Source organism: Poecilia reticulata, chromosome 9 (genome assembly GCF_904066995.2).
Source record: "Poecilia reticulata chromosome 9, P_reticulata-male-v2, whole genome shotgun sequence".
Lineage (NCBI taxonomy): Eukaryota > Metazoa > Chordata > Actinopteri > Cyprinodontiformes > Poeciliidae > Poecilia > Poecilia reticulata.
Window position 1 is genome coordinate 16179103 of NC_088838.1, and position 13543 is coordinate 16192645.

General features: G+C 36.0%; 1 protein-coding gene across 9 annotated transcripts in view; it reads left to right on the forward strand.

Moving 5' to 3' along the window:
* Positions 1-13543, forward strand: part of edil3a (EGF like and discoidin domains 3a) — a 137337-nt gene that overhangs the window by 51549 nt on the left and 72245 nt on the right. For all 9 annotated transcript variants that reach the window (XM_081610615.1, XM_081610620.1, XM_081610616.1 and 6 more), the window contains one exon: positions 11145-11258. In XM_081610615.1, the coding sequence (XP_081466741.1) occupies positions 11145-11258 (114 nt within the window). The remainder of the gene's footprint in view (positions 1-11144; positions 11259-13543) is intronic.

Sequence of the window (13543 nt, forward strand, 5' to 3'; positions counted from 1 at the left end):
GTGATGCCTAGATTGTGCCAATGAATTATGTCAGATATTGAATGCTTTATCTTGGCTTCAAAGTGTGCACCATAATGTTAAAGACCTGTTTCCTTTCAAAACAACATTGGCCCGGTGGTCTTGTGATTACTGATGACTGGTGCCACCAAATATATTTTCTCTTTCCTCTGCATGGAAAATATCACAGATTCAAATTCATATTATGCTAGGTTCCTCCAAGGTTTTTTTTTTTTTTGTGCAGAAGGCACTGGTCATATTTTTTGCTAAGCTGTTTTTTTGTAACTCTGCCATGAACTCACCATGAATTATCTTGGAGCTTGACTTATGGACTTTTTTCAGTTTTTTCCCCCTGGAACATCAGTTAAGCAATTAACTTTAAGGAAACTGAGCTCTGATATTTGTGAATGGATTCAGAATTTGATGAATCTACAAATGCATTTTACTCCCCACCCATATCGCTAATGTTGGAAACCTATGATTAGTTTCAGTGGCAGTAGTTAAAGCTGTATCTGCACCTGTATAAAGTACTTGCATTCCCTACCTCATTACCATTTCAATGAAAAAGTCAGATAATGATTTGTAGTGGTAATTTTATTAGTTTCACTTTTTCTTCTTAGTTTTACTGATTAGTGTTACCGTGCACACAAACAGAAACTGCAAAACAAAAAATGGAAAATAAAATATTGTTGAATTTAGCAAACTGACTGCAAAACATTTTCAAGTTCAAGATTGCCACTAAAGTCCATTAAAGGAGGTTTTTTTTTTATCTCTCATTAGTGTTGAGCTTCATAGATTTTTGTTCATGAATGTCCTACACAGAATAGCTTAGCTTGACAGGGTGGAGCTTTTGATATTACCTTTTTGTTTTGACAAAATGCTCATCTCTGTAGTCGCCACTTTCAACTGTGTTGCTCCATGAACATTTGCCTTAACAGGAGGAAACCTGCCTTATAAGTTAAGAAATCTGTTTCCAAACGGTTCATGCTCTGTTTCTAAGGATTTGCTAAAGTATCTGCAAAACGTTGAGATTAATAAAGCCACACTGACATGTTCTATTTTGTGACTGTAAATACTGTCAGTGTTTGTCATTTTGTATTATTTTTTTTAATTTCATTTCATTGTCAAACACTATTCCCTCATCAGCCGATATTAAAGCAGATAAAGCCTCATAGCAGCAGCCGTCTTCCTGTTTGCCTGTCACCTCCTTACACAATTTACCTGCATGTCATTTAGGCATTACATTTAGGGTGTTTTGGTGACGTTAAGGAGCTTTTGGCTTTGGCTTTGTTGTCTGAGATCCTAATTCCCCTCACACACCTGCTACTGAGCCTCCATCTCTGAGCTTAAAATGACACTTAAGGCTTTCCTCTGAATGTCATTGTGCTCCCAAGCTGAGGGCTCTTCACATTCTGCACATCCCAGCTCTGCCGGATCCCCCAGTCTGCATGATGAGTGTTTTGCTCCTCTGATACTCCAGCCTCTCTGCAATGCATCCTAAGATGTCTTTTCAAGGGCTTCTGGAGTGCCACTGTGAATAACTTCTTGCTAGGCTAATCCCACTTCAGAGAACATGTCCTTGCAATACACCAGTCCTAATCCTACATTCACAACCTCATGCATGCTCACCTCTCTGGAATCATGCAGCATGTGACTCTGTAAAGGTTATATTGTGATTAAAACAATCATTTTTCAATACATCACTAGAGTCAAAGCTCATCCTTAGCCTCGGTGACTATGCTGGACCTCACATATATCAGTGTGATAACATAGTTTCGGGATGTGAAGTTACGTGACTCCATCAGAGCCCAGAAACAAACCCTGTCTTATGAGATGATAGCCGCTTCAGTGACATGGGAAATAGCAAGGGAGAACTGACAAGCGTGGGTTGTCAGTGAAGACAGACACTTCCTTGTTGTTTCTTCTATATTTGACTCAACCTGTCGAGACAGGGCATGTGTCGACCTCATATTGTGAGGACTAGACACATTTCACTGCTCCAGGACCTGTCAAACAAAACATCTGAGGCTGGTTGACCAGAAGATGCACTTTTGAGAACAAGTCAACACCTCAGAGTTCAGTAGCTTTACAGATCTTTTCAGCATAAAGTTATATCCATCTTAGACGAGGTGTGCTGACAATACTGGATGTTCAAGGCTTATAAATTGCAGACTAAACCCACCATGAGTTTCCAGTTATGAAATTTAAACTAAGAGGAGCAACACATTCAACATACTGTGATTAAAGCCAGTGGGAAACACATTGTTTTATCTGTAAAGTCAAAACTGTTTTCTTTGCACACACTGATGTGTTTTGTTTATCAGTGTTTAAAACTAAGTGTGAAGAATGAGGAATGTCAACAGTATAAACAGGAATACCAGGCCAGACCAAACACTTCTACCATGACACGGTAATATTTTTGTCTATATTCATTTCAGTACTCCTTACTGCATTGAGAAAGTCATTCATTCATTTCATAGACTTCCACTGCATACGATTTATTATGTCTGTCCTCTAACCTCCGAGGCCGAAAGCGAACAAACAGCATTACGATGACCAGTGGACAAACCAGACAAATCATGAATAAAATCCTGGAGAAATATAAAGGAGGGTTCTAAAACAATATTTCAAGATTTGAGCATCTGATGTAGCACTGTTGAACTTGACATCTAAAAATGTAAAGTGTAAGGGACAGCTGGATAACGGCGAAAACACGGCCATCCATTTTTAGAGTGACAGACTGGGCAAGCAGAGTATTAATCACCCAAGTGGCCAAGTAGCCCACGGCAACTCTGGAAGAGTTACAAAAAAAAAAACTACAGTTCAGATTGAAAATTGGTTGACAGGACAACTGTTAGACATACTACCAATATATTTATGGAAGAGGGGCAAAAAAGTCATTTCTAAAAGAAAGCCATAATATGTCCTCTTTGCTGTTTTGCAAACCATGTAAGGGACACATCGAAATGCTGCGATATTTCAAATGTTGCTATTTGTAGTAATATTGAAGACATAACAAATATTATGTCATTAGGTTATGTGGCAGAAAATAATAACAAATCCTGTTTAGTGTTTCAAATCATCCATTTGAGTCTCTTGATTCATTTATATGGTGACCCCATCAATGCAGTTTTCTTGGCTTCTGTCTGGTTGCCATTTGAATCACTGTCCATCAAAATGCTCAGTCTGTCAGTACTGGCAAAACTTTAAATATTATTTTAAAAAAACAGATGATTACTTCCAATGATGCATAGCTGTTGGGATTAATTACACAATAGACATAAAAATCTATTGATACCTAATGACATAGGGTTGAATTGGAATGATCAAAAGGCAAATAAATCAATCTGCTTTTTAATGGAAAAAGAAAAAAAAAGATTGAACTCCCCTGGAGATAATTATGCATCAGTACATAAAATATATCAATATAAGTGTCTGTAATTCTCTGACTTATACTCTGTACTATCTCTAAATTGTACGGCAGAATGTTTTGTCAAAGAATAAAATGGTCTTTATTGAGCTTTACCCGGCCTCTGAGTGTAATTTAATGAATGAAGTGGCTGCGATGTAGAAGCAATACTGCAGGGACGCTACCTTTCATTTAGCTAATTAAGTTTGGGGGCTTTATGAGTGTGAGAGGATTACAAGCTATTAGCTGGTATTTATTTCAAACACTTGTGTGATTTATGGTATTGTTTGGGGCTGTTTAGACTTTCCAAAGCAATTACATGAATCTGCATATATTCCAATTAAAACGGATCTAAATAAAACCCAGCTTTGAACATTACAATTGCTTTGTCCATCCACGGTGGATGGAGACGGATGGAGATTGTCCTTACTGCGCTTTAGAGTAACCTTCAGCCACCCCCCACTTCCCACCATTAAACACAATGCCTTTACAGGTGAATGAAGTGGAAATCTAATTTGTTGGTCTTTGTGTTTGTGTGCCAGTGGCAGGTGCAGGAGCCGAGGAGGTTAGCACACCGGTGACCCCCTCCCTTTGCAACCCTTTTTTCCTGCCGCTCCCCGGACACAGCACAGTCAATTTAGCTCTCGCTGCAAAAGATACTTCTTGACATACAGGACAATTCATTGCTTTCATTATTGCTCAATTGAGACATTTGAGGTGCAGCAGAGGAGTAAATCCAGGTAACAGGCCAATACAGAGAATTGATGAGAGCCGTACCATGAAGCACTGAAATACTTGTTTTTTTTTTGTTTTCTTTCTTTGAAACCTTTATGTTTAACATAACATTGTTAGACATAAGAGAGAGATAAAACACGATATTTTATGTCTATCAATATCTTTATTGTTTGAAGTTTGTTCGTCATTGAACCACGTGTGCGCAGATGTTCTAGCTCTGTCTCAGATTTGTGCATCTATCTAAGATTTCAATGGTTTGAGGAAATATTCTGCCTTTGGAAAATAACTCCACAGCGGCAGCCTTCTTCTTATTACCACTGTAGCATACATAATTTGATCACCAGCTAAGCCAGGCAGCCATGGAGTTTTTGGGAAATTCTGCTGCAGGAGTCCCACAGCTGTCACACTGCATGAGTACCACACGTTTACCCCGTTATGCCATTTACACAACTGTGACTAAATATTGAAGCAATGTGCTAATATCAACATTACACATGATACTGTGCAATACTTGAAAGTGACTGTGAAGCTGACCTCCAGTAAGTTTTCTTGAACTTGGTTATCAGAACATTTGGGAGCACTCAGAGCATTGATATTTTATTTCCAGATGGTCTCTTGATTTATTTGTTTATTTTTCTTAATACGAAGAAACATTGCAAGAGTGACATAATGAGAAAGGTTAACAACGTCACATCATATAGTTTAAAACTTTGAGCTCCGTCTGCTTAATCTCAATACACATGCACTATTCAACAGCAACATAACTTCAAAGACGTGACTAGATTTAATATTCCACATACCTGCTTCATTTAAGTCCATGTGCCATGCATTTTTCAATGTGGCAGCATTCAAAGGAAAATATGAGCGTAACATTAGTTTTAGATTACTTTTTTTGACCAATTTGTGATGATCTGACTTTATCTCTACCACAATATAATTAGATTAACATTAGATGTTAATGTTTTTTACATTAGAGTTGATATGAATGGTTGGATTTTTATCATGAATTTGACGTTTCAAATTAATTTGCACTGGTTCCGATTCTACATACATCGGTATCAATTGAACATAGTTGTCTTGTAGGTGATATTTGATATAATTCAGAACTATTAAAAAAAACAAAAAAACTTTTAACTTAACTGGCAGCAAACAGAAATACAATGGACTGCAAAGCTGATAAACCTAGTGGATGTTAATTAAATTTGATAATGGCATAAAACCAACAAAAACCTTTTTTTACTGTCACTGTTATTAGGGGATGTTTAAAGGAATCCAGTCTATTTAACTGCCATGGTTTTTTACTGTTTAGTGTGTCCATCCATTGTAGAAAATCTTTAGAAGAGCCACGTTGTTAAATTGTTACAACTACTGTCGATAAACTGAACCTCTTAGTTGCAAGAGCTTGATTTTATTATCTTTAATGCTTTGATTAAAAAACGCTTACATTTAGAGTAGTAACCGAGTTGCAGAGAACTAATGTTTTAAGGACCTCTCTGGTTTTGTCACACTGATGGTGTTAAGGAACAGTAAACTTAGTTTATTTACCCACACTACTAATCTACACAACTGTGTTTTTTTCCCCTCTTTGTTTCATCTTCCATCTTTACGTTCATTTCCATCTCTCCTCTTCCATGCTTTTAGTTCCATTTCTAATTTGCAGCAGGTTAATTTAACTGCGTCAAGTGAAGTAATTCCCTTTCTTTCACTTGATTTAGTGGCAAGTCTCCCCTTCCCCATACTGATCTCCCTGGGCTGATGGTTTCTCTTTGTGCAACGAGATGAGCTAGCTGTGTTGTCTCTCCTTCAACGGGCTGTGGTGCTCCAGGCTGTTTGAGTGGCCTCTCCATTTGGCTTTCATCCCCATTTGATCCTAGTGGTCTGAGCAAAGAAGAATATGAACTGAAATCTGACAAGCACATCATGTAAGAAAGTGGTATTATGGCTAAAGTGAAATAAAAGTGGCTTGTGCTGTAATATCAGCGGTTTTATAGTGGTTGTGGTTTTTTTTAATTTCTCCAACTTGCACTGAGGAATTCTTGATCTGCCTAGGAAGTGTTTTACTACATTTGCTTATCGTAAACCTTAAACTCCTCGGTGCGAAATAACAGATGGCTCTGCAGGCTTTCAGTACCAAGAATATGTTTTCCTCAGTGTTATATAAAGTGGCCATAAAATCACATTTTGTTGTTATTGCTCCACCTGGCATTTAGAAGAAAGCAAATATCTCTGTGCAAATCATTGTGAGATTGTGTCAGAAAGGCATGCTCACGAGAGTTCTACTTAATAACTGTTTTCATTTTTATTATTTTCACCATAACTGCTTAAATAAGGACAAATTTAGGTCTGGCAGTAAAATGAATGAAAAGCTTCAGAAAGGTTTATCTAATGTCTTTCTGGATGTGCTGGAGTTAAGTTAGGAAGTAAGTTATTTTCCACAGTTGAACATTATTGCAACCCTTCATGTCTGTCAGACTGCATCCCTCCTGATCGGCTTCCTTCTAATTTCTCCATATAACTGGTTTATTTCATCTAATGTCAGAAAAATCAGTGGAAGCAATAATGATATTGAAAACAAAATTTTTTAACCAGAATTGTCTACAGCAGGTGTGCTCAAGTCCACTCCTTGAGAGCTACAGTTCTGCAGCTTTTAGATCCATCCTTCCTCCAACAGCCTGGGATGAAATGGCTGAATTTCCTCACCAGCAGTCGTTCAGCTCTGAACAGGCCTGGTTACGAGCCATTCATTTGATTCAGGTGTGTTGGAGCAGGGATCCATCTGGAAGTTGCAGGACGGTAGCTCTCAAGGACTGGACATGAGCAACCTCTGGTCTACAGAATAGTTAAATAAATTATTATTTAATTACAACTATAGGTGATGTTAAGAAGACCAAACCCTTGTAGTACACATGTACTAAATGTCACCACAGCATTAAGAATAAAATGAAAATAAACCCAGACTCTATCAAACCACAGAAAAAGATTTTAATGTATTTTTGTTTACTTCATTGCTGTATGTGATGCTTTGAGAAAATGTTGATTTGTTTTACAAACAGAGTGAACATTTTATGTTTGTTTCTGCTATCATAAGGATTATAACTTAGGAAAGGTGATGAAAACCCAAACTTAGAACATTTCCATGTGACATAACACCACATAAAAAGACTGTTATGCAAATGTAATCAAGCAAAATTTTCTTTCTATACTGACTTTCACTGATAAAATCACAAAGTGCTTCACAGAACGCATGAGAAAAGCACATTAATTAAAACCCTGACTGCACAAATATGGTTTAGCTGCATCTTAGGTTACTCTTCTTGTTGACTGTGTTTTGCTGGACATCAAGTCAACATTTTTCCTCAGGCTTCTTCTGGCCATAGCTTACATTTCTGTAAAAAAAAAAAATCTGTTTTGCATTGGTCCTAAGTATAAACAAAATTTAAAAGAAATTGATTTGTGTGACTGCTGAACATAGGCACTGGCAGAGATGGATGGATGGATGGCTTGAATTGTGTGTGAGCCAAAAATAATACAAGCATCGCTTTTGAATTTAGTACTAAGACTTTGGACCAGGTGTGTTTGTTTTTTAAAATCCTATCATCAAATATTTTGGTCATTAATGATTAAGGAAGTATTCAGTTCACTTGCGGAGTTTGGAAACTGGATTTGTAGAACACAACTAGAAAAATATGACCAAATGATATCTGTTAAATACATTTTGAACTATAAACTCAATTTATTTCACTGCTCTGAAGTACACATTGTTTACACATAGTATAAAGGTATCAACTTAGGCTGCAAATACAAACATGTGCTAAAATGTGTTTTGGATTTCATTGTATAGAAAGGCTGCTTTTTTTCTGGAGCTTCTGTTTTTTTCAAGATTGTTAATGTTTTATCTGCTCCTGCAGCTCAATGGTTCTGGATGAGTGCATCAAATAACACAGTTTAAAGATAAGAAAATTAGCTTCTGACATCTGGCACGTCCAGTACAACAAAACCCGAGAAAAATGTCTTTTTCTGGATAAAATGCAGTTTCCTTTTATTACCCAATTGATAATAAAAATGTTGCCATATATAGGGGTGTGGAAATTAGAGCTTTCTTTAGATAGGCTGGAGGTTTGAAAATGTTTTCTGAAATGGTGAAAAAACATTCAAATGCAGACAACAACAAACAATTCATCAAGACAAAATCAAAACTGAGACTGAAGTAAATCCTATAAATATATATACACACCTTATGCAATTCCTTGAGGTTTTTCATCTCATTATATAAAAACTTAAAAAATTAAACATAACTTAAGAGTATGCTTAAATACATTCAACTCCATTTCAGTCTCTTGTTTTAATGTGATGTTTAGACCACTATCTTTAAAAATCTGTCATATTGCTTGTTCGTTAAAGCAGCAGACAGATGGTTGTATTTAAAACTGTTGACTTTAGACATGATTCTATTCTCTTTCTAGCGAGAAGGTATATTTGTTCTAAAATATACGTCATTATTTTAAAAACTTCTGTTTTATTTCACACTTGTAAGTGATTTACTTTTTTAGTGTGGTCTTGGGTTACAAATTGAACACATTAGTTCCTCTGGTCACAGATTTGTATGTTCAAAGATAAGACTGTAAGACATTTCTGAAAAAAATAAAGAAATAAAGAACTACAAAAGTGCCCATCTGATTTAGGATCTCAGAGAGATGAGATCGTTTTTCACTTCCTTAAGCTTTCTAAATCTATGACCTAGTTACATATTCATGAATCCAAACTGCACCTTTGAGTCCCACACTGCTCAAGGTATGTTTTAGAGGATTAAAAATCTTTTGCAGCCATAGGCAAATTTGGAAATCATTACAAATTTATTCAGAAGTGACTGAAAGTTGACTTCATTTCATCCCTCCCCGTTTAAATCACTGCTGTCATTTCATGCTCTTATCTATACTTATAACAATACAGTGAAAATATGTGTAATGGAGTTGGGTTCAAGTTCTGTCACCTTGGTTATTTGAACGAGAGTTATTTCACATGGCTATTATTGAGGACAGTTGACCGTTGGCACTCTGTTCTGCTCTCATATACCTCTGTGATACTTGAATTAAATGAAATTAGTTAGCTTGATGAAGAACAACTGTCAAAGGTGCTAAATTCCCCTTTTCATTTCGGCCTTGGTATTTTCAGCCATTGCAGATGCAAATGAGATCAGCTGGTGTGAATCAGGCATAAACCAAGGCTGCTGGGATTACTTTGTTCTGCATAGGAAAAAAAAACACTGTTTGTTTTTTAAAGTCTGGATCAGTTTAAATTTTTTCCTCACAAAATAAACTCTGTTTATACATTGCATTAACAATGTTAACTTCAAATGCAAAACATTTATGAATAGTACATGGCAACTTCCAGGATCTGCTTTAGATATTGTTGATATAAACTCAGTCTGATAGACCACCTCAAGTTGTTCTTGACGGATTTTTATTCTGTAAACAAACTCATAAAAAAACATGTTATCTACCAAAGTTTTTTTTTTATTATTTGATTCCATTTGCAAAAGAAAAGTAGCCAGTTCCAGTCTATTGAAAACATAAATAAATCTTTAATGATGTATATAATAATTGTTGCTCTCAAGATTTAAAAATTGTACCTAAAGAAATTGATCTGTTGACTGATAGATTATTGTGCATAAGGCTGCCAGAGTCAAGGTTGTATGTATGAAGTATGGAAGTATGGAGGTGTCAACATTAAGAATTGGCCACCTCCATACTTCAGTTTTGCCAGAAGGAACTGGTTTATTTAATAGATAGATGTCATCATGAAGGAAGAACATTAAGTTAATATAGATGTCTTAAGACATCATCTAGGAAGTTAAAGCTCAGTATAAAATGGGTTTCTCCAATGGACAGTAAACATATCCAAACAGCCAAAGTGGTAACAAAGTGGCATAAGGATAGCAAAAAGTTTTTTGTTTTTTTTTTAGCATGAGCATCACAAAGTTGATCCTACTGAAAATGTGTGGGCAGATCTGGAATGTTTGTGCAAGTGAAACAAACAGCCTTCAAACCTGACTCAGCTACACCAATTCTAACAGAAGGAATGGTCCAAATTTCCAGCAAAATATCGTGAAAAGCTTGTGGAAGGACACCTAAAACCTTTGACTCAAGTCATACAGTTTAAAGTCCAAATACTGAGGGAATGTATGTAAACTTGTGATCTCGAAAACATTAATAAATAAATCTCCATAATATTCTTTCTCTCTAAATTGTGGCATTTTGCAAATAGAAATAATTTTGGTAAATCTAAATGAACTTGCCAAGATAAGTTTGATCTGATTTAGCTTGAAACAGCAAGAAAAAAAATGTGTATTTTTATTCAGCGTATGTAAACTTCTAGTTTCAACTATAAATGTCTTAGAGGACATTTTTCTACTTTGATAGGTGAATGAATTGGTATGATCGATCGATTGATTGATATGTTTGTTGTCCTGTCACAGTTTGTCGTTTGTTTTTTTTTTAATTATTATTATTTTGCACAAGATGCTCAACAGTAGGTTGCACTTGGGCTCTGCCAACCCTGCTGGTTTCACAGTTTTTGGTTTGAACATCACCACAAAAGACAAAACTCCCAGGTGATTGTGTAAAACAAAGGGCATCTGCCAGGCCAGCTTGTCAATTTAAGCTTGTATCAGCTGAACTGAGGAAAATAGGCAGGACAGAAATTGAGGTGACAAAACCCTGAGATTTCCTTTTGAAGTAGTACACATGGATGAACAGATGCAGGTGTTAAAACTTGGATTAAACATGTTGCATTAAAATTCAATCAATGCGTCATTTGGTGATTTAGTTCCAAGATAGTGCTGTATTTGTATGAAGGTTTCCACAAATCGAGCAACATTAAGGAAAGTCATATGATCTATGCATTTCATTTTAATCTACATAAGAGCCTATTATGTCTGATTATCTGTGCTAATAAATTAAAGGAATATGTCTTCGTGTTTCTTGTCTTTCCTCTCTTCTTCTAGACATCAATGAATGTGAAAAGGATCCTTGCAAGAATGGGGGAATTTGCACTGATCAGGTTGCGAACTACTCTTGTGAATGCCCAGGGGAGTACATGGGAAGGAACTGTCAATACAGTAAGTGATGTTTTCTTTTCACTTCTTTAGAACTCACTCAGATTACTTTTCAGCTGCAAAAATATGGATGTGGAGCTTGTGATATTTGATTTTCTCTTGCACCCAAAACATGTCAAAGAAATTTCATTACATGAACTCAATAGTAGATTCAGCATTTTACCCTCAAATTAGAGATGAAGTGGGATTATTATAGTTTACTTGGGATTTGTGTTTAAACACATTAGATTTGACATAAAACAATGACCAGAAGGCGAAAACGTGGACTCTCAGCTGTAATTGGATGGAGTTTACACCTTCAGAAGATGAAGTGTACAGGAAGGATATCTCATTCATAAATATCCCAGAGGGCTAATGTAACTGGGTACAAAAGTCCTTCATTCTCTTGCTAATATAAATCTCAACAACTCTTAATAACCCTGAAGCTAGTAGTCAGTACTGTAAATGTATTCTCTTTGTGCTTCTTTGATTTAAAATTTGGTGCTGCAGGATAGCCAGATTTGTTACTCGTCCGTGTTTTCTGTCTGTAATATTCAAATGCTACTTGATGCTGTTGAACAATAATATTCAAAAAGGAGTAGCTGCATTTGTTGATAAACTCTCTTTAATCGTTTTTTTCCCGAAATTGTTTAAACATCTGCTTTGAGGTCGTTTTTTGACAGAAGCATCAAAAAGCGAAATAAACAATTGCTTTGAGCTCAAAGCAATTGTTTATTATAGTCTTTGCTTTATGTTGGTGTCAACAGCAATTAAGAGTCAATATAAAATATCATACCAATTTAAAACAAGTATCTATTTAACTGCCATAGCCATTTTAAAACATATTATACTTTTTAAAAAATGTTGTTTAACTGCAAGTGTAATCAGTCCAAAATATGTTTTCTTGATAGAATTTTGCTACCAAAGTTTGGTAGCCATTATCAGTTATGCCTAGTTAACGTGGCAAGATTTTTATGCTGATTTTTATCCCGGTTTTCCCCGTCTGGCAATCCTTAGGATGCCCCAGTTATCGGGATGGCTCTTAAGATAATCTTTATGTTATGTTTGGCGTACTAAGAGTGATCTGGTCCGCTCGGATGGACCAGATCCAATCTAAAATTTGGGTGTTCATCCAAGAACAAACAAGAAAATAGCCTGTTGAATGTGACGTTTAGTCAATCAGAAACTAAGGTGACAGAAACAGAGGGGAATCCAAAATACAGAAGACATAACAACAGCAGGAAGCCAGTTGTAAAAGTCTGATATATTGATTTTTCTCTATTAAATATAGTTCACAAACTATCACCTTTGCTTCTTCCCAGTTGACCGTGTTTATGAACTCTGGACACACATTTGGTCTCAAGAGTTTTTGTGAAATGTCCTGTCTTTCATTTGAATGTTTGAATGAAATCAGTTTGTGTGGCTTGTTGCTCCTGATGTGTGATGATAAGACCAAATCTGCTATATTTAAGTTATTTTATCGTAATGTATGTGGTCTTACAGATTTTGAAGATTGACCATCAATTTTAAATTCACTCCATATGAACCAGCCATCAGCAGCCAAAAATGCCTTTTCTAGCTGTTAAAAACTGACCAGCACTATTTTACATAATTTAATCACATTTCACTAAATAACTGGTTCCTATCAAGGCTACTAAATCAATAAAATCATAAATCCACCCTTGGTGTTACATGGTACGGTCTGTATGGTAGGAAGTCTCTCAAATCAGTAATCAGCAAAGCAGACAAAAGGACTTAAATATTGTGCTTGTGCTTCTTTATTAGTAAGTTTATTCATTGTGGAGCTGTATGCTTTAAACTGAAATATTTTGGAAAAACCACTTCAGAACTCTATCCACAGAGAGGAAATAACATCAGCTTTGTTTCATGATTTATTACAGCCATGTGCAGGATACCATTTACTGGATGACCACTTCACAGAAATGTGTTTATTCACTAGAAAGAAGGTTATTAAAACAAGCCTTGGATAGAGTTCTGTTACTGCACACTATTTGATGTGTGCATTTTTAGGCTCACTGGTCACTTTATTAGGTACTTCTCTTTAATTGCACTACACAAATAGAAAATCAATCAATCGCATATGAACAGTAAATTGCATTTAGCCATTTAGGTGTTGTGAAGACGGCTTACTGAGGTCCAAGCTGAGCAGCTGAATAGGGACTTAAATTACTTTGTCTTAGTTGCCGGTGCCAGATGGCCTGGTCTGAGTAATTTGAAAATTGCAGATCTGCTTATGAATGGTGCAAAATGGAAAAAAATATCCAGTATGCAGCAGTTGTGTGTATTAA